Below are 21,573 nucleotides of genomic sequence, written 5' to 3'. Positions count from 1 at the left end.
GGGAGACGGGAAGAGACAATGGGGGACAGCTATACAGGGTAAGGGCAATCGAGTGGGGCAAGAACCAGAGCGGTAGAATCTGGTCATTAGACTTCTATAAAGAGGTCGTTTGAATCGCACTCATGCATAGCGCTGTCTTGGAAGAAAGCAGGTAGTAGGCTATGTAACATTTATGAATTAATCAAAGAAAGTGCTTTTTTTAAATGCAAGACTGCAGGGGGGAAAAAAATGAAGTTCATGAATTGGACTTGTAACATTTAATCACTGTCAGCTATCAAAAGAAAAAGACAAAAACAGGTGGTGAAAGTGAAACGTGCTGACAAGATTTGTATTCATTTATAGGGGCGAGTGGGGACGAAACGGTTCAACGCAACAAACAAGTGAAGAAAACAGTTGATTGGTGGAAAGTGAAGGCACAGTTCCGCCGAGGTTGAACAGCGGGATATAGACTGTAAAAGCCCGATAAGGTGCATTGATTATCTTTTCTTTTCTTTTTTTTGCAATACGTGCATGGACAAAATGTTGTTGTCCTATAGTGCCACCTTGTGGCGTTTCCGCCTTTGTTGAAGCGCGCGTGCGCCGTCGTCTTCTCTTCTTATCTTCTTTTCTTTCTTTTTTTTTTGCGTTGTTTGCTTCTCTTCGGGACATTAGTGCACGAGATGTCCAGGATATTTGTTGTTTTGTTTTCTATTAGGATAGATTTAACATTGTGATTCGCATCTGTTATTTTCTATTGTCCGTAGCTTCAAATTGTGACGTGTGTACTAAAAGAAGGCAAGCCAGATGATGTTGGAACTCTTTTAGCGCCCATGGAGAGCGCAATGAGGTATGTCGATTTAAAGTCTGCTGTTGTTATTATTTGAGTGACATGTTTAAAATGGGGAACGTATTTCTTTTTGTTCGTGTGTAAAACGAACAAAGCGCTATTTTCTTTGCATGGACATTGACAATTTCGAAGGTTACGTCACAAGTCAAAATGGCGGTCAACTCGGCAAAATTACGCTCTCCGCTCATTGAAAAGCATTGGACTTTGAATCGTTGTCATTTGATTTATATATTTTAAATATGCTGAAATGTCATTTGACTACTATAACAAGCTGCCTGGTTTGTATGCTCGTCACAGGCAAAAGCAATACAATATGCATTGTGGAAATGCTGTTTGGAATTGTCAATTGGCACTGCATTGGTTTTAATTTGAAGGAAAAGCATGGCACGAGTGTTAATGGGCTCTTTGCACAAATCCACTACTTCCTGAACTCAATACACCTCCTTCATTTCCTGTCTTTCATGATTGGACACACTGACTAATCCAGGTGTGCCTGACCGTTGTCGTCATGGTTACTGAGGTCAGGCACACCTGCCTTAATCAGTAAATCATCAGTAAATGAACAATACTGAGCTCTTAAAAAAAAAAAGACAGGAAATTAAGGTATTGAGTTCAGGAAGTAGTGGATTTGTGCAAAGAGCCCATTTCAACGAATAAAGAATTTTCATCATTGATTGCGTCACAAATAATTTTTTCCAGACAAAAAAACTAAAATAGAAGTCATTCATTGACACGGTGACTGTAACTAAATTGATTGACAATCTCTTAAAACAAATAGACGAAACGAAAAAGTCAAAAAAAAACTGTGACGAAATTCAATAAGAAGAAGGAATCATACGCTGGTAGGAGAAAAAGAACCTGTCAGACAATGGAACAGACGGGACTAAGTGAGAAGTGAACCAATCAGAGCGGTGAACTGAAGCCAATCACCCGCTTCAATCGTGCTCCCGGGAAAAAAAAAAAAGCAGTCGGCAGATGAGTGCGCCTCGGCGGAAAAGGGAATGGCCGCAAACTGATCGATGCAAAATGATGTAACCCTTACCGCATATTTGAAGGCGTCGCAAGAAGAGTGGAAGTTCACGTCCTTGTTCACAACAAATTTCCCGGACGTGAAGGTGGCTGCTTTTAAAAGGCGGTAATGTTTATCTGGCAAGTATTCAACAGCAGCTGTCAAAAAAAATCCATATATCAGAAAACATGGCCAGTGTGAGTCGGAGGTTTAGCTGTTTTTTTCGTTTGTTTATTCGTTTGCTTTGCTGAAAAAAGTCCCCCAAAAAAAGCAACATTTTATGAAATAGTCATTTTTTTTAAAAATGACGTTCCCTTATCTGCTTGTGGACCCTCCTTCACAGAATTTGCCAGAATTTGAATTACCAGCTCAGTTTTCTTGGGAGGCCAAGCAAACTCGCTTCGTAAAGCAAAAGTGAATTTCAACAGCAAATTAAAATACAAGGTGTGATGTGAGCGGATCAAAAAAAAAAAATGGAGGTCAGAGGGTCGAGAAAGGAGACGCCTTTAAAATACGTTTGACCAAAGTCCTCCAGCACACCTTTCAGTTCTTCGTGAGATCTCAAAGACCGTCGCACCCGCTTGCGGTGAAGTTCAATAATGTCGCATGAATTCGGCGTCAGAAAATTTAATGCTGTCCCGCAACATCAGTTTTATCTGACGGTGCGACGAAGATTGTTGGAGCGTTGCGCCGATGACAAGCCAAGCCTCGCACAAACATAATTAATGACTTTGTTATGAAAGAAATTCATCAGCAAACAAAAAACTGTCATCCCAAAAGTCATTCTTTCAAAATCACTTTAGGGAAACTGATGTTTGGAACGCTAAAGGAGGAGAAGGAGGTTAAAAACAATCAACAAACACAACACTTTTGTATTTACTCCCATTTTGTTCTTGAGCTAAACTTAAAATCAAATCAAACGGACATAAAGATGCAACACAAATTTCTCTTTTAGGGGTGTTAAAAAATTTATTCGGCAATATATCGCGATATTACAGCGCACATATAAAGGTCCATTTTTGATGGGAATATTCAACAAAATGTCTTAATTAGGGTTAGGGTTCACACTTTAAGCATGGAAGAATGTTATATTAATGGAACATTAAGCCTTAACATTTTATTTCAATGCTTTCCAAACATGAAACGGATTTCAACCTGCTGGTTAAATACAGTGACTCGCAACTAGTTATAAGCCTGAAGTACATTTTCATGCAAATCTTACCGTGTACATGTACAAGTTTACTGATGAGTATTTTCAAAATTTGAGTAAAAAAAATACAAATTTTGCAATAATTGACAGATTCGTATCAGGATTAATTGGAATCGAATCGCAATTCACACCCCTAAAAACGGAACTATTTACAACGACATGGATTTCTGCATAAATTGATCATAAAATGTGACTTTATCATCATCTGCTACAAAAGACGAACACACGTCAAATTACAGTATTAGCCACGAGGGGTGTGCCAAAAATAAGATTTTCATAAGAATGGCGATTCTCATTTATTACGATTTAGAATTCATTTTAATTGTCTATTTAAATTATGTTATACTGTCTTGCCCTTGTTTGTGTACGCCTTTACTGGAAACGCTGTTCATGTTGCATCCGATTTGGCCACTGAGGGGCAGCGTGGTTTCCGCGCATTCTGATACACTGTTAAATTGTAGCCACATTAGAGAGTAAAACGAAAAAAATCCTGATAAAGGTATACCAATAAAAGTCGTTTTTTGCAGCGTAGGAAGAGCATACGCCGGTGAGTCATGTTAAGACGCTTCTCTGTATGCGTTCCTGAAGCGTTTTGCATGGATAGCCGTTCTTTTGAGTGATAAAAGTGCGTAGCCCGCTAATTAGCATTAACGGGTCAGACTGGAGTAGATCATGACGATTCTTTGCTTATCTATAAATTGAAACTAGAAATCGTCAATCCAATCGATTCTGAATCGATTCACAGACCCCAAAAAACAAACACTATCTTCTTTTTTAATTTTAAGTATGGTTAGCTCAACTACTGCTTTCCAGCTCAAAGTACGGTCCCAACCTTTCTTTTCTTGGACAGTGTGTGCACCAGACGCACTAATTAACGAAGAATATATTATAACATAACAACTTCAGTTTGGTGGCTTCATTTGAAATATGTGTAATGGCAACGTAAGGTAATTGCATGCTAATGTAGGCAAAAGGTGCCTGGAGGGCAAATTAGTACACAGGAGTGTCAGGAGGGGGGTGAGTTGGGGAGTCAGCGGCCATCTGTGCGGCACTTCAGGTCGTGGACTTTACCGCCGTGGACAAGAAAGGACAGGTGCTGGAGGTTAGAGAGGAGGGGGGGGGGGGCACAGAGCATCAGTTTTTGTCTGGAAAGAATATCTGCGTGCGCGCACGTGTGTCAAATAGACAGATGCTGGCCGTGCACGCACCCGTTCCCATGACAGGTGACCGCTTAAACTGCTTTGAAAGCCTTATGGCCAGCAGACCAGGGTCACATTGTTTGCTAAGTACTTTTTGATTCTTCGAGGGCGCCCTGCTTTGACCTGTCTGACATGGGGGGGGGGACACAGTCAATTAGGTTCGAAAATGCTGGCAGCATTCGCGCTCCTCCTGTGATGATGAACGCGCTCAATTTTGAGGCTTAATTAGCAGTTCACGAATGAGTATGTAAAAATAAAAATAAAAAAAATCTTCAAATCAAAGCTTACCTGTGATTTCTTCTAACTTAACCTGGTCTAAAATCCAGTGAGTCAAACAATAAGCTAACTGATTGTGGTCCCTGGTCTCGCATACGTCTTCTTTTTTTTTTCCAAGTGTGTGTCTTTGACCCTAAGCAGTCAATTGATTGTTGCTCTTAAATGGGTTGTCCAGAGACACAATAGGAACTGATGTTTAAGCGCACGCAATCAAGTCAAGAGTAAATAGCACACAAGACTCGGCTGGCTGCAGCGCAACGTGCTAAAAGATGAGCTTATTGCGGTTTGAATGCTTGAAAAGAATGACAATATTTGCATTAAAATGACTTACTATTTAAAAAAAGTATGGAAGAGAAAACTATCATTCGCAGCATTTTTCAAGGTTTGTCTTTCGCAGGAATAAATTGTGTGGGAGCTCATTTCACAGATGGATGAGCAGGACAGAGTAACACATTATTGGCTTTTAATCATCCTGTAAAATTCTCGGTGCAAGTCGAGAGTCTCAAAATAAATTCCTTACCATATTTCCTTGAACTGTCTTGTAATGATTCCTTGCACTGCTCTATTCTTTTCTGACTCGACAGCATACCCGACCATTTATTTTTGCGCTGGATTATGAGAAATGCAACAACTAAGAAAAACACACCCAGTACCTGCAGTACCGTTTAATATGGAAAATAAATGAATGACTGCAATTGGTGGAATCCGTAACACCGTAACATTTCTTACATTTACTTTGGCTAACAGATTTCTTAGCAGCAGCGACAAATTGGTGTGTACCGAAATGTTGTTAAACAGCCTTAATTCGATTTATGATGACACTGTTGCAAAAGTGACGCCATGCCGCGCACGCTGTGTGGGGGAAAAAAAGTCTCATCGCGCAACTCCGGATCTAATAAAAACTTATTTAAAAAAAAAAAAAAACTCATATATTTATCCGAGCCCTGATCGGGAGACAACGCCCGATTCCCATCGAGTCGCCAACCACGTGATGGGGCCCCGATTTTCGATCACGTGATCGGATCGGGACATCCCTGCTTTATATTCACATTCTTTGTCATCTGACACCAGGTGTATTGAATTGGTTCTAATGGGTATGGGCATTGTACTCTGAGAAAGTAGAACCATTTTTAATGTAGCCCTGGAATTATTTAAATACAATAAAACCTCGATTTAATGGACTAATTGTGGGAAAAGGTGTGTTACGTTGAAGTACTTCTTTTTTTTTTTTTTTTTTGTGGCCTAAAAATTCACTGTACAGTACAAAATTCTTGTTGTTGTAGCCTAAAAATGACAGTACAATACAAAAGTATTGTGCACCCCTCCACCCCCCCCCCCCCCCCCCGTTTTACGATTAGATGCTTTAAATGTGGGCTTTAGGAAAAGCAACTGTGTACTGTGTCAAAAATCTAATGTTCCAGTAGAAACGATACGACATGCCTGCAGCGATGCTAAGCTTAGCGTCCGTGCTTTCCATTACGTTTGTTAGGGACTCTTTGCGCTACTAAAATGGCCGCCACATTCTTGCCTTTTCGCAGCCCGCTATATAATGCCGTAAGTCTTTTTCTATGACGAGAGAGCAGCGCAACCTGGAGACATGCGGACCAGTCTCTCTCTCTGATGATGGCGCCAAAACACAATTTAGTGGCGCTGCGCACGTTGCGGTCAATTATGGGATGAACCGATACGTTAGAAGGGACATTTTGAGTGGACTGGACAGTATTTAATGTATGTTGAATCTGGCGTCCGTTATATTCCACTATATACACTTGAGAAGCCAATATTTTTATTATTTTTTTATTATTTTTTTTGACTACACTTTTACTCCAATTTTGGACATTTAGTGCATATGTCCTAGTTTCAACATCCAATCAATCAATCAATCATTTGGAACAGAATGGTTGCAATTGCAATACATGACATCAAAACTGTTTTAAAACTGTACTTTAAGTCCGTTTAACAGTATACATAATATGCAGTTTAGCCATTAAATGGGGAACTTTTTCAAAGTTTTGCTGGGCGGCCAGTCAATCACACGGTGCATAAAAATAGCCATTCACAGTCACATTCACACCTATAGGCAATTACAGACAAGAAAATTATACATTTCCTCAATTTTCTTTTCAGTAGCAATCTGGTTGCATTTGAAAAAGCTTCATGCGTCATCGATCTGTATTCATTTCCCAGATGGCTTTCAGATTTCATGTGGAGGTCGCTTTCTTCCTTACAACACAATACTTGACCAATAGCTTTTTTTTAACAACGGCGCCTCAAAGAGAAGCAATTTAAAAGCAAACCTTTTTTTTTTTTTTTTTTTTTTTTTTTTTTTTGACAGGATAGACAGAAAAGTCGCATTAAATTCCAGCATGAATGAATTACAAAATAAGCTTATAATCTCATATGTTTCTTTATTGCCAATGATGAAAAAAAAATTATACATAAATGGCCACAAAATACAGCGTTAGTTTGTGCATGGATTATTTGCAATTCCATGGGAGGGAGAGAAAATGGCCTCCAATTCTGGAATGACTCTTGTATTCAAATTGCGTTCTCTCTTGGGTTGCAGTTACTCTTATAATAAAATACAACAATTCAATAAAAAGTGTCCGAATTGACTAACCCACGCCACGCCACGCTGCTCTTTTTTTTTTTTATCAAAAGATTCATAGATAAGGAGTATAGAAAGCTGAAGTCCATAAACAGCGTATTAATTTGTGTGGGAAAGGTCAAAGCATCCGACGGCTCAATCAATCTAAAAATAGCAGCTGACCTAATAGCGGACTGGACTTGCTGCCAGGGTTAATTAAACAGAGCTGGAGATACATGACAGCTTTAAAACAAGATGAATAAAATAAAATAAAACCAACAAGTGGAGTCACAGTTGCTTTCAATGTTCCATTTCTGTCATTACAAAAAAACGTAACAAATAGAAAATTCCTTTTTACAAGGACAAAGTACGGACGAGAGTCTCGATGTTGATTTTATATTTTCTTGATGCTACTTTGTCTTGAACCTTCATCATATCCAACACTGGTCTCAACCACAGGCTGTCCGCTGATGGCCTCATCCATCTAATATGACAACCAACCTCTGAGAACTGCTTTGGGATCATGATAGGTCAAAGCCAGAGAGCGGCGGGGGGGGTGGGGGGGGGGATAATAAGCCCAAAGAAAGTCAAAAAAGAGAAAGTTGAAAGAATGTATGAATCTGTTCCCTTTCAATGCAATTCTGACGTGATCAAAGATCAAGATTTGACAAGGTTGTCCTAATAATGGTGCAACGGATTTTCATTTAATCTTTTGCAAAAAAATATATATATATATATATATATATTTTTTTTTTTTTAAACACACACAAATGGAACAGATGAGCTGCCTTGCATTAAAGCGACACAGTTAAACAAATACAGAGCAGAGTTCAGCCTCTGGCTAGCGGACGTCATGATTATCTTTTGGCGGACGTCAAACTTTTTATCAAATTTTAAACGGCAGCACACAAAATGGGAATATTAGTGCAGCCAGATTTAGACTTTAAGTAGACTTTTAGATATTTATCCATGTTCTGTTCGTATAATGGATGGATGGATGCTTTACAAGGGGGGGGGGGGGCAGCCAGCCTGCAAATTTCTGCGACTAATTGTCTCACTCCTAAAATGTGATAATAGTTTAAATATATCAAAAAAAAATTATCCCAAAACACTTAAATAGTATTTTTCAAACGTCCTCAAACTTAAAAATACAGTACAGAAGAGTAACCGAACTAGCTCGTTGCGACGAGCTAGCTTGACTAGCAATAGCGCGTACGTCCGCACGCCAAGAACGTCGATGGTAGCTTTCTGTCGCCGCTTCTTTATCGTGATTAAAAAAAAAAAGTGTTTTTAAGTGACTTATGTGTCGATATTCTGCGACGTAATGGAGGCATTCCCCGCAAAACTGTTGACTTTGAGTACCGTGGAAAGATACAGGAAATAATGTGTAAAAATCCATTCTGCTTTGGGACCACTTTGAATTGGCCACAACCTGGCAAGTCAGCTGTTGATTAGAACTAGTGACAAGTTGTCAGCTGACTTGAGGACACTGTTGTGGGAGGACCATTTTCTCATCTCTGCGCCTGTCTCACATCTCACAGACTGTTACGCCCGTCCTCTCCTGTCAGACGGGACCTTTCGTGTCATACGTCTTCTTTCTTAGTTTGGTGCCGTCTTGACAAGCAGATAAATCTTCCAAAGCGCATTTGGCTTGAAGGTAAAAATTTTTACACTTTAAAACTTTTCTCGCTGAATGCGGCTGATTGGATCAGTGAGACTAGCGGACAATGTGTTCAGAATTAGAAACACCTCTGTACGTACTTACTTGCCGCACACGAGACAAACGCATTGCGTACGAGAAACTGGAATCTGTTCTAAAAAAAATAGATCACCACTGATGAGACACTGACTTGCTAAGAATAATTAAAAGTGTCAACTTTTTTTTTCTTGACGTGATACGTGTTTGTTAATTCACCAAATGTTCTATATTTTGATTGAAAGTGTAATAGATTAGGATGAGGTGTCCCCAAAACAAAATGTCACCGTTCAGTTTGACAAAAAGCTCATTTTCTCCACTTTTTGGCCAGAAACGGGCATTTTTGGTGAAACCATCCCATACTCTACAGCAGGGTTCACCAATTCCGGTCCTCAAGGGCCGGAGTCCGGCAGGTTTTAGATGTTTCCGCCTACCAACACACCTGATGCTAAAGATCAGGATCGTTATCAGGCATGATGGATGTGCTGATTATATGAATCAGGTGTGCTAGTAGGCGGCAACATCTAAAACCTGCAGGACTTCAGACCCCCAGGACCAAAATTGGTGAACCCTGCACCCCCAACCCGCAGTAAAAAAAAATAAAAAAGAATAAAAAAGGTTCCGTGCCTATATTGCCACAAAATACATTATTTTTGTAAATAACTTAATAAATACTTGGTTTTCTTAAATTGCCTGATCTTTTTGTCAATTTCAACATAGTGGCACAATACAGCGATCATATTTTTAAAACCACAACAAATCGAATAGAATAACAAATCTGTATTTCGCACAAGAACGTGGGGTAGCAGCAGCAGCAGAAGAAGAATTCGATTACCAAAATATGCATATTTACAAGCAAAGACAAATAAAGTGTAATAGTAGCGGTGAAAGCGCAAAAAAAAAAAGGCAAATGGAATAATATAGCGCTCTTAAAGTGGCAATGGTTATGCAGACTTATTGCCATTATTTTTTCTGTTATTCAATTTGGCTTTCATTAGCTTTCAGCAGCCTCTTCCTTCTCTACAGTTATTTTTCTGCTGCTTAAAGACATCAGCCATACCATATATGCTTACGGGTGCAAAATTGGCTACGCAAGTAAAATCGAGTGCACTTGTCCTCCGCGATACTCATAAATCTATCATGCGGTGATTTCAGTGTGGAATTCATGTGTTTGCATATCGCAATATGCATCATCTAACATTTAGCCACATAAATAAATAAAAAAACTTCCAGTAGATATAACATTCAGTGAGGTGTAGTCCAGGGTTATATTCATAAATGTCAAATCTCGGTCCAGAAAGTAAAACCCTTGCCACAGTTTGGCTTATGGCCACGTGCAGGTAAACGAGCTCCCCAGAAACAATCGTAGAAACATTCTGCGGTTAATATTTAGGATGCATTTTTTTGTCTCTTTGTAACTTACTTTATGAGAATGCTGATGTATAATGTGTAAGGGATAAGCGATGATAAATGCCCTGTGCCTTGCATTCACCTCCAGGGCCCGCAAGGTCTCTCACTGTGAGAGAAAATTAGTTTTGGCAATTAGCATTTTACTAAATAATAATCTTCCCTTCATCCCTCTATTATGCAAGTTTTATGAACAAGAGGCTGATAAAAATTCATCTTCCGTTTAATAAAAATAACCTTTAGACAGGAACAAAGGTCATGGCAAGTTTTTGTCGATTAAAATGTCCTATTTATTGTATGGATCAATCAGATAGATGCACATTACTATGCAAAAATATTTCCTGAAGTCATAAAAAAAAAAATTTGTATAGTCAGTTTAAAAATATTACATGATTCTTTTCTTTTTTTTTGTCTTCCTACAAAAAAATTCAACCTAATCACACTTTTAATGAGCTAATACCTGTACATATTTTTAGTAAATATAATATAAGCATTTCTATTTGAAACAAAAAATGCACTTTTTAACTCTACTAAATATGTTAGGTTGTATAAGTTTGTATAACTTTTTTGATGCATCACAGTTGAATAGAGACATCATTTACCGGTCGTCTGATTTTCACTATATTCGCAGCTGCCCTCAATCACGATCCACCACAAATAAATAACCTGTGTTTTCATCAGCTGAAGGTACAATTCCATACTATAATATTTAAGTTTATCCAGTGAGGTTGGCGTGTCTGGAAAAAAAAATGAACTGGATCTCTCATTTACAAAGAACCTCTCGAGAGATGTCGTACTTTAGCTACTCTTACCTTGTCAGTGATATTAGGATTTGAAACTGACATTTAAAAAAAAAATGAGGAAAGAAGTGCAAAGATGTTATCAATAAAAAAAAAAACATAAAATACAGACATTTTTTTGTGTGTTCTGGTTTTGGTCTGCAATTATAGTGGATGAAAAAAGAATGCTGTTGTACTGCTGAATGGAAGGTGGAGCCTCTTACGAAGTTCAACACAAAGGATTTGAGCCAGTATGTTTTCCTCAAGTTCCACTTGGCTCGGAATGAACCTTCAAACCAAAAATATATATTAGGAATGGAGATATGGTAGAAAGAATTGGTCAAGGCACAACCTAATTGTAGGGTGCTCGTGTGTATCATTCTGCAGCCGCTTGCCTTTTCAAACACAAGCCAACAGCGCACTCTTGTGGCTAAACGTGGCAGGGGACATTTTACATTCATCCATTTGAATTTATTAAAAGTGAAAGAACACATCTTATCCAGGATGACAATATTTATGTAGGGCAGTGTATATTTAACAGGACTGAGGAATCCAGGTCCAGAAAGTAAAAACCCTGCCACGGACTGGTTTTAGCCACGGGTGCTTCTACTTAACTGGCAGGTAAACGAGAAGCACCTGTTAAGTAGAAACACCTGTGGCTAAAGCCAAATAGTTTCAGGGTTTGTTCTCTCTGGGCCTGGATTCCCCCAACCCTGATATTTAAATAAACTATTTTAGATAATCTACACATTTTAACCGATTTTTTTTCTACTTAAGTACACATGACCCGGCCCATTTGTCCTTTTGAAAAATCAAATGTGCCCCTTGAGCATGAAAGTTTGCCCATTCATGGGCAACAGTAATTTAACACACATCTCCCACTATCACTAGCGTGACATGAGTTTAGAGCAGGGGTGGGCAAACTCGGTCCTCGAGGGCCGGAGTCCTCAGGTTTTGGAGGTTTCCCTCTCCCAACACAAGCTGATTCCAATCAACAGGATCGTTGTCAGGCTTGTGCAGCTCCACTTGAAGTCATCGGTTCGTTTCTCACAAATGTCGCCAACTCAAGTCGGAGTTACCCTCAGGAACTTAAGAGACCGCCGCAGAAGTTTGGGCTGGTGTTTTTTTTTGCTCGTAGGGTAAGCCCATCCAGACAAATTACGGGGGATGTGGGGGTGGGAATATAAGAAGACACTTATTTTTGTCTCCCTATTTACACTATGCATACTGGGGTATTTTATCAAACGATATGATTTTTTTCCCCTCAACAGTAAGATACTGCAGCAAGTTACAGTATTTTATTGGAACTTCCTTATTTTTACAACCTCGAGGTCTCTCACGAGCTTGACATGTTTATGTGCTTTTTGGGATGCCTAACATATACGTATCATTGTGCTCAGAGTGTGGGGGGAGCAACATGGCTCAGTGGTAGGGTGGTCGTCTCCCAACTCAGAGGTTGTGGGTTCGACCCCGTGCCATTGTGACCGCGTTGATGTATTCTTGAGCCAGATACCTTTTATTTATTTTTAGCAAGATTCACAACCCCCAGATGCTGCGTCATCGGTAGTCAAATGTAAAGCGCTTTGAGTGCTTGTAAAGGTGGGAGAGCGCTATATCATTGAAGTACCGTTTATTCAAAAGATTATTCCATGGCTGCCTCATCACTTCTGAACAAACAAATACATAAATGTATAATAAAGTAACACACAGGCCACGAACCAAAAGACTTTATTATAAAATACATTTATTTTACACCCACATGTAAGGCCCCAGTGGTCACGCCAGCGTACCTAGTGATTAATGTGGCAGTTTCTTTTTTGAGAACCTATAAGGTCGACGACGCACCTTAGCCACTTCGAGCCGTGGGGCGGAGGGCAGCCCCAACAGGCCATGAAGTGTACTGTCCCTGAGCTCCAGGTGAAAGATCATCCTCCCAGAAGCTTCAGGTCCTTTCATCCTTATCGTATCTATCAAAACGCGTGCTCTGTGCGCGGGGATCGTCGTCCCCTTTGTTATGACCTCTCTCTCACCATCATTCAGGCAAACACCCAAAAGGTCGTCCAATAACTGATTAGTAACTTCCGGACTGACCCGGTCAACAAAGTCAGACCTCACTCTGAGAAGCTCATCATCTGTGGGGGGAGGGAACGCAAAATGTTCAAATGGTCTTTCGTCAGGCTTTTGTTTGTGTCGTACTGTGGGACTTAACATCCTGCAGCAATTGTGAATGAACGTGTCCTCAACATTACAGTCCAAAGCCGTTATCTTTCTGTCACGTTTAAGATTGTGGAAATGTTGGTGCAAATACACTGTAGGATAATCAATGAGCAAACTCATCAACGAACATGTCATGCTATATTCGAACTTGTGTCCTCTTATTCCATGTTCGATGTGACTAACACTCGTTTGTAAAAAATAATAACAATAATAACTTTGAAGGTTGAACCATGTGCAGGGTTTTTTTTATGTTATCTTTCATGCGCACTTGCGTCTGGTTGTAAACAATATTTTATTTTGTTGAGTATTTTTAGTTAAGTCGATACAAAAATAAGTCAAACAAAAAGCTTCTCACCATATGTGCTCATTTCAGGCACAGGATCTCCACCACTTGAGTAGTCGACTGAAACAAAAACAAAACAAAACAAAACAAATTATTGACCACCACATTGTTTGTAATGTAGACAGACAGACCTGCGATATTTCTAAAATGGTCACGCACATTGTCGAATCCCGCAGCTCCACACTGTTCCAGCTGAATTTTCAAGTTTGAGACTGACTGTATTCCTTGGTTGTTCAATGAACACCTCAAAGTAATTAGGGTCCCAACTTTCATATGTGAGCGTTAACGCCTGTGAAAGAAATACAAAAAGAATTCAACTGCTGGTTAAGAAGAGGTTAATAAAACTAATGTAACAGAGAGTGCGGGTGCCGGTATGCGATGTGAGCAGAACACAAAGATATGGTGGAGTCCTGCCAAACAGTCCATCCGTCCATTCTCTATGTTTTAGAGATAAACATTATAGACCAGTGAATTTTCCCGTGTGAGTGCAGGATGGCCAATAAAGCAGGCAGTACAGGTCCCGGCGATGGGTCTTAAAGTGAGCACAGGTGGGGGGAAAAAGCGGGTGGTAACATTGTATAAGGTGACTAGCATGTGAAGCAAAATTTTTGAAGCGGTCTTATTAGCACAATTAATTGTGTTTAGTTCATATAAAGGCAATTTCAGCCATACATTTGGGCTTATTTCTGCACCGTCATCATCACTTTTGAGTTTGAATTTGTCATCCATTTGCAAGGTCCCTTCGGGGTAGGGCTTGTCAATACTTTCATAGCCCTTCTCTTTTGCTTTCTTGCGTAGTTCCTGTGATGGACAAAGACACAAGAGTTACAAAGCGCTTCGTCAACAGCAAAAGTTAAATTGGTAAACGTTTGGCTGCAGCAGTCACAGTTGCGCCATCAAAACGTAATGACCTCTTCAAGGGCAGAGTCGCTCGGGATCAGGTAAACATGCAGCGTCAGGAATGTTTTCTTGGTCCTATAGATCAACACTTTGCACTTCAGAGGCACAGGAAAGCCAAGCTTGCGCCAAAAGCGGAGAAGTACCCCTCGTGCAGAGAAAACCGGATGTGGTAGTTTGACATGGGATGGTGTGACCACGGACGCTTTTTCCACAGCCACTCCATCAGCGTCCGAATGCAGAACTGCAAATTTCTCCAGAATTGTAGGATTAGCAGCTGCACAAGAGAAAATCAACCATTGTTAATTTGCACTCTATGGGACGTCTTAATTACGGTCATCCTCACTTGTGCAGATCCAGTGTGGCAGATAGACCTCATCAAACTGCCCATCAGTAACTGTGATGTCCAGTAGGGGGCCTGCGGGCATGCACTGCAGGGACATCATTGTGTGATCGTGCTCCCACCATCTGCCAAAGCGGTACTTGAAGCTCAAAAGTGAGTCCTTACAAATCCAACGAAAGCCTGAGACACTGCACTCAAATTTACCTGGTACAGAGGAGAAGCTGGTGTGGGACACCAGGTCATTATAGTTAATGATAACATTTGAAAAAAACACAAATGAAATCAAACTTTTAAAAGAAAAAACAGTAATAATTGAGTGAATGCCTAAAGTATTTACACGTTATTCCTGTTTCATCCACCCTATTATTTTGACATGCGTCTACTTCCACATAATTCATGGGATTCACGTCATTCCAACTTGAAAATTCATGTATTGCGGGCTATTGTTTTTCTCATTTCAAAAATTCACAATATTCCCAGAATTGAAAATGTTCAACCCCAAAAAATCCTAATTCATTATCAATGGGACATTCAACAAAACAGATTCCCATCGTTCCCAATCGCTCAATCGATTGCCCTTAGGAACAATTTTGAGCTTGCCGAAAATTCCCACTGACCAAAAATTCAACATTTTCACCACTAAAATTTCCACGAAAAAAATTCCCTATTCATTCCTAATGACACATTCAACAAAAATGGATTCGCATCATGATTCACATTTGAAATCAGAAACAATCAGGGTGCACTAAGTGTTGAAAATGTCTTTCACCTGTACCAGGTAACATCACCGTCATGGCTCACTTCCGGCTCTTTTTGAATCCATTCATCCTTGGCAACTGTGGCATTTTCAGTGCACCACTTCGCCTGGTTATAGGAATGGACATGCCATTAAGCTCCATGCTGTTTAGATTTTTCATAGAATTTCATTCTGGGGTCACGTCAAGAATCCCAATATGGAGGAAGACAATCAACATTTTGTATAAGATGTACTTACTGTCACCATTTCAAAGTATTTGTTTTTGTCGCCCTCCATCAATGATGACTCAGTTTCCCTGAAAGAGGTTGAGTATAAAAATAAATTAAGCTTACACACACACACCCATAAATATATATATATATATATATATATAAAATCACAGTCACATGCAAAACTTAAGAGACTTACATTTTCACTAAAATTGTGTGCATCTCATACGGCATCCACTCCCGTAGGCTGGTGTAGAAGATCCGTTTTTGTTCCACAGATTTCAGATTATCAATGATTTTGGACATCTTTTCCTTGGGGTTGTAGATGGCTTTGATTTCATCACTTACAGAAACCCCCCTCGTGTTGAGAACGTGCATTATAATGTCAACATCTTTAACCATGTCGATCAGCATGTCTTTATATTCATCAACGAGGCGGCACCCTGTGGGAAAAAAGGAGACAAGGTTTACAAATTAAATGTGAATAATTTGTGATCAAAATAGCAGTTGTAGTTTGTATTGGCTTGATTACTTCAGATCTGTACTTGTTGAAATTGTTACCGTTATTGCTGGTGGATCCATTTTGTACTCTTTTGTGACCTCCTGGATGAGTTATTACATTCTTAGTCATTTTTGTTGGACGACCACCCTTAGGATGGTTCATATTTGTTCCCTGTTTTCACTATTTGTGGATATGGGCTCAGTATGGCTTGCCTTAAACCTTGAAAATGGGTTTGTAATATTTTCCAAACTGATAGACTTCAATCACTTTCTTGTTTGTTCTTAAATTACTTTGGATTATAACATTATGGTGTATGTTTCTTTTTGATATCTTGTCTCCTCTCTCTTTGTCTAATATGTAGTGATTCCTTCATTTAATTTTAAAATCACCATTTACAAACGGTATTTTTGTCAAAACTAGCTTGATGATCAGAAACATTTAGATGTGGTAACTATGTAATGAGAAACTTAGGAAGGAGGAAAATACATTTTCACAAAATTGTATATAATAAATAGGACACATTGTGAATAAAATGTTACAGTGGTAACAAGATAGGTGTGTCTGGTTGATAAAATATAGGCATGTAATGGTTAAACATGGTCGCCAAGGAAAGCTACAACTCACCGTACAGTTGAGGTTCTAAAAAGCTCAAGTGAGATGTCATCATCCTGCGTGCTGCTTGACCTTTGAGGCCGACTAAATGATTCAGATGGAATGCCATACTTCTGATATCAGAGTTTGAAGACATTATCATACTTATATCCTCAGAACTCACGATATGATCCTCTTCAAGACTGTTCATCAGCCTAAACAAAAGTTTCCGGGACACATACTGAGGCCTTTTAAGCACTGGAGACTCTGTAAACTCTTTGTCGACAACCTGTACGAACTTATCTTGTCCACTGGAAAAGTCATCTGAAAAACAATGCAAACAGAAAAAAATGAGGTCAGTTATCCCAGAAAAGGAAATCATGCCTCTTGTACTTAGTCAAACAATGGCTCTTATTTTATCGCTCTGGACTTAAAAAATGATGTCTGCAACGATCCTGTTGATTGGAATCAGCTTGTGTTGGAAGTGAGAAATCTCCAAAACCTGCAGAACTCCGGCCCTCGAGGACAGAGATTTCCCACCTCTGGGCTCGACGCATTTCAGTAGGTTTGTTTTGTTAAAATCGATCGCTGCAACGGATAAATTGCAAAGTTCCGAGTCTGTCCAAGCGACAGGATCGGTCGATGATCGTATCCTTTTAGAGTGTGTACATACCAGCTCCAAGCTCACCCCGCTCACCCATTGCAGAGCTTCCAGTTATTTTGGGGGGAATGAGGAATACTGACTACCACCACCGATGGTATGGAGGAGGGATATTACTTTTCACACATGCTTGCCGCCTGTACGTTGGGGTTCACCCCGGTAGACGAGAGGGTAGCCTCCCTGGAGTACCCACCCTTTTTGGAGTCCTTGGAGGGTGTGCTGGAGAGCGCTCCCTCTGGGGACTCTCTCGTTCTGCTAGGGGACTTCAATGCTCACGTGGGCAATGACGGTGAGACCCGCAGGGGCTTGATTGGGAGGAACGGCCCCCTGATCTGAACCCGAGTGGTGTTCTGTTATTGGACTTCTGTGCTCGCCACGGATTGTCCAAACATAGCGGTGTCCATATGTGCACTTGGCACCAGGACACCCTAGGCCGCATTTCGATGATCGACTTTGTAGTCGTGTCATTTGCGGCCGCATGTTTTGGACACTCGGGTGAAGAGAGGGCCGGCGCTGTCAACTGATCACCACCTGGTGGTGTGTTGGCTCCAATGGTGAGGAAGATGCCGGTCAGAACCGGCAGACACAAACGCATTGTGAGGGTCTGCTGGGAACGTCTGGCGGAATCCTCTGTCTGAAAGAGTTTCAACGGCCACCTCCGGCAGAACTTCTCTCTTGTCCCGAGGGAGGCGGGGCACATTGAGTCGGAGTGGGCCATGTTCCGCGCCACCATTGTTGAGGCGGCCGATCAGAGCTGTGGCCGTAAGATGGTCGGTACCTGTCGTGGCGGCAAACCTTGAACCCGCTGGTAAGGGATGCCGTCAAGCTGAAGAAGGAGTCCTATCGGGCCTTTTTGTCCTGTGGGACTCCAGACGGCTGGCCAAGCAGAATGCAGCTTCGGCGGTCGCTGAGTCAAAAACTCGGACATGGGAGGAGTTCGGTGAGGCCATGGAAGACGACTTCCGGATGGCTTGGAAGAAAACCTGGTCCACCATCCGGCGTCTCAGGAGAGGAAAGCAGTGCACCATTAACACTTTATAGTGGAGATGGGGTCGTGAGTCGGTGGGGAGAATACTTCGAAGACCTCCTCAATTCCACCGACACGCCTTCCTTTCAGGAAGCAGAGTCTGGGGACTCTAAGGTGGGCTCTCCTACCTCTGGGGTCGAAGTCACTGAGGTGGGTTGGAATAAATGAATAATGAATAAATGTAAACGTAATTTCATGTAATATGTCATATTTTCTTTTTAATTTTTATCAATGACTTTCAGTTGTGCATGTACAATATTTCGAACTTTTTTTTACAACACAAAATCCACAATAACTTTCCATATTGTGGGCCCTGTTTTATCAAGAGTTAAAGTCGATCATTTTATTTTAAGTCCATTCACTTTGTACAGGCTTATAATTCAAATCAATCATATTTTTATTTTCAATGGGAACTCTTGAGAAAAGGTCGAAGGCTGCATTGTGCAGTCCTACCTACATCAAATCGTGTTATTTTACTTTACGCAACAATGAACTGTTATTTGCTTTCCAGTCCTCTCGATTGACTTTCACTTCCCACAATTTCCTCCTGTGGGTTTCCAGTGAACCAATGCATCATAATAGCGGTGCCATGCTGAGCAACAAGGCATGATTGGAACATGAAAGTGGAAACACCCATCGCAAAACACTACGAAATCCTAGCAGCAGGATAACAATATGTGTCCATATGTCAGGTGAGCAGCAGTTGACCAACCACAGCAGAGTAGGCCAAACTCTCTATCTACGACTCTGGCATGTGTGGCACCACACAGATTTTAATGCCCGTATAGCAAAAAAAAAAAAAAAGATTTAATGGTGGTTCAGCAAAATTCATTGAGTAAAACAGAACAAGACTTACAGTATTTCCTGTCAATGATGCCACCGGATTTGCTGCCACTGCTGCCACTGGGGCCAATGATGAAGCCATGTGCTAGAAACATGCAATTTACAGATGTTATTCTAGGACTGGGTTCACGTACGGTAACTTTATGATCGAATTCACGCAGTTACATTAAGAGTTATTCTTAATGTCGAGCTGTTGACAGTGATGTAAATTATAATAAATGCTCACTTTAAAACAAAAAGTACCAACCCAAGGTGTATTCTTTATTTTGCTTGATTGGCTTACCAACAACGAGAATGGAGGATGGAAGCTTAGTAGATGATTAGGTACAGTGTTCCCTTGTTTCTCGCTGGATCATCTTTCGCGGCCTTGCTGTTTTGCAGATTTTTTACAGCGTGCTTTTTGGTTGATTTGTTTTTTGTTTTTTTTCACAGTGTATGCACGCGCCGTCCATTGCCGCCGTCAGACGGCTCAGCGTGCCGCCTGCCACCCGCCCCATGGTTCACGCAGTCGTGGCCGTTTGAAAATCCTCGGTGTCCTGAGTCCCGGAGATAAATGGCCGACAAACGATGGATTTTTACCCAGGATGGTAACCACCGCCGGCGGGTTAAGTTTTTGAAAATCCTCGGTGTCCTGGAGGTCTTTGTCCGGCCGTATCTACCGGGGACATACGGCATCCTCGGATTCATCTCGACGAGACCTTTCTAACGGTGTACGGCCTGTTTCGTTCCGACCTTGCCCGTTGCGTAGATTACACCGCATACGTGTGCATTGCGGATCCGCTCCGACGATTTGTTTCCATTTTCAGCTTGTTCATATTACACCGGCTGCGGATCGACTGCCGACCAGCTTGTCGTACCAAGACCGCCAGAGCCTCCCGATCAAAATGGATTTCTCAGCCTCGTATCATCGTCATTAAAATTAAGACAGATGTTTTGTTGTTGTTGCTGTTGTGTGTGTTGTGACGAGTTGAACCATTGATTGTAAGTAAAAAAAAATACAAATTACAAAAGTGATTTCACACCCATTATTCTTCTAAATGTATGCTAGCTTTTATTGATTGATAGAAAGCCTACATTGTTAAGATATTTTCAATTATTAACGGTTAATGCAATGATGAACTTTTTCTGTCTGAATTGAAATGTCTGACTGCATTTTAACGCATCACTGCTCGACGAACGCTGTCAATGTTTGCGCTCCCGTTAGTGGCTAGTTGCCAACACCGTTGACTTGTGCCGTATCATACAATGACAGACTAATTAACTTTCTTAGCGTCTTTAATTGGCAGTTAAATATAATTTCGAGGTTGTGTTGATGTTGGAAGTCGACTGTCGCGTGAGGACGAGTCAAGTTGGTGGCCTTGACGCCTTCCACGGGCAATTGCATAGATTGCATGTATTACTTGGAAGGCTTCTCTTTTTGAAGTTGGCCTCCGCAGGGCGTTCCGCCGATGTACGACCCGAACCGTGGCGCTCGATGCATACGGATCACGGCTCAAAGATGAGCCATTGCATCACTCATTAAAACGTGTATTCGCTCCGTGCGACTGGTTTAATTTTTTTACGAGCACAAGCTGTACAGTTGGCCGCATTTGCGGGTGAATTGGTCGCACTGTAGGGCCCTGCTCCTTTGTAGAGAAATCCTTGTTGGCAACTTGGCAAGCACCGCTGTGAGAAGTCTCTTAAAGTCAAAGTACCACTGATTGTAGGACCCGACCGATTAATCGGCCATTAATTATAATCGACCGAATAGCGTAAAGTAAGTTTGCATAATGTTTTGAAATTAACAGTGGCTCAACATGTCTTCCTTTTTAGTAGAACTCTGTTTGTTATGTGTGCCAGACAACGTGTGCTTTTGTGCATCTGTCTAGCTTTGCATTGCTAATAAAGGTTGCGCTCGAACCCTGTAGCAGAACTGTCCAACTATGTGAGAGTACAGAGAACGACCATTCAGTCATTTATAACGCGAATAACATTTTGACCTGATAGAGCGCCTGCAGATTGAAATAAATGTGAGAGCAGACAGCAGTGCGTTTTTTATTTATTGATATATAATTCTATTTATTTATAAATGTATTTTTGTATTTATTTCGACTTATTTTTTTTGTTTTTTTATCTCGTTTTTTATATATACGGATATGTTGTTTTTAATTTCGATTTATGTTTTATAATTATTTTTTGAATTATATTTTTTATA

General features: G+C 40.6%; 1 protein-coding gene and 1 long non-coding RNA gene across 3 annotated transcripts; one reads left to right on the top strand and one right to left on the bottom strand.

Annotated features, from left to right (window-relative positions):
* Window positions 1–340: 340 nt before the first annotated feature.
* Window positions 341–21,404, top strand: LOC147168758 (uncharacterized). 2 transcript variants are annotated; one of them, XR_015095958.1, is made up of 4 exons: window positions 341–467; window positions 744–826; window positions 19,812–20,089; window positions 20,186–21,404. It is a non-coding gene; the product is annotated as an uncharacterized LOC147168758 (long non-coding RNA). The 2 variants fall into 2 exon arrangements; XR_015095957.1 differs by having other exon boundaries at window positions 19,812–21,404.
* LOC147168759 (NACHT, LRR and PYD domains-containing protein 1b allele 2-like) lies at window positions 12,702–18,542 on the bottom strand. The gene is made up of 11 exons (XM_086084745.1): window positions 18,288–18,542; window positions 16,882–17,172; window positions 15,955–16,198; window positions 15,784–15,841; window positions 15,559–15,653; window positions 14,793–15,010; window positions 14,461–14,723; window positions 14,222–14,350; window positions 13,709–13,838; window positions 13,562–13,609; window positions 12,702–13,121 (listed from the first exon to the last, which is right to left on the bottom strand). The coding sequence occupies exons 2-11, from the start codon at window positions 17,057–17,059 to the stop codon at window positions 12,787–12,789; spliced, it is 1,698 nt and encodes a 565-aa protein (XP_085940871.1). The 5' UTR covers window positions 17,060–17,172; window positions 18,288–18,542; the 3' UTR covers window positions 12,702–12,786.
* Window positions 21,405–21,573: the final 169 nt, after the last annotated feature.

Source organism: Leptonotus elevatus, chromosome 9, assembly GCF_054856555.1.
Source record: "Leptonotus elevatus isolate MCC_2025b chromosome 9, RoL_Lele_1.0, whole genome shotgun sequence".
In the NCBI taxonomy this organism is placed as follows: Eukaryota; Metazoa; Chordata; class Actinopteri; order Syngnathiformes; family Syngnathidae; genus Leptonotus; species Leptonotus elevatus.
The sequence above is the reverse complement of the archived record's forward strand: the minus strand, read 5'-3'. Positions and strand labels throughout refer to the sequence as shown.

Coding starts and splice junctions, on each gene's coding strand:
- LOC147168759 (XM_086084745.1), bottom strand. CDS start 17,059: ATGAACAGTCTTGAAGAGGATCATATCGTGAGTTCTGAGGATATAAGT. Junction 16,199..16,881: donor TTTAGAACCTCAACTGTACG/GTGAGTTGTAGC, acceptor TTTTTCCCACAG/GGTGCCGCCTCGTTGATGAA. Junction 14,351..14,460: donor GCGACTCTGCCCTTGAAGAG/GTCATTACGTTT, acceptor TGTCCATCACAG/GAACTACGCAAGAAAGCAAA.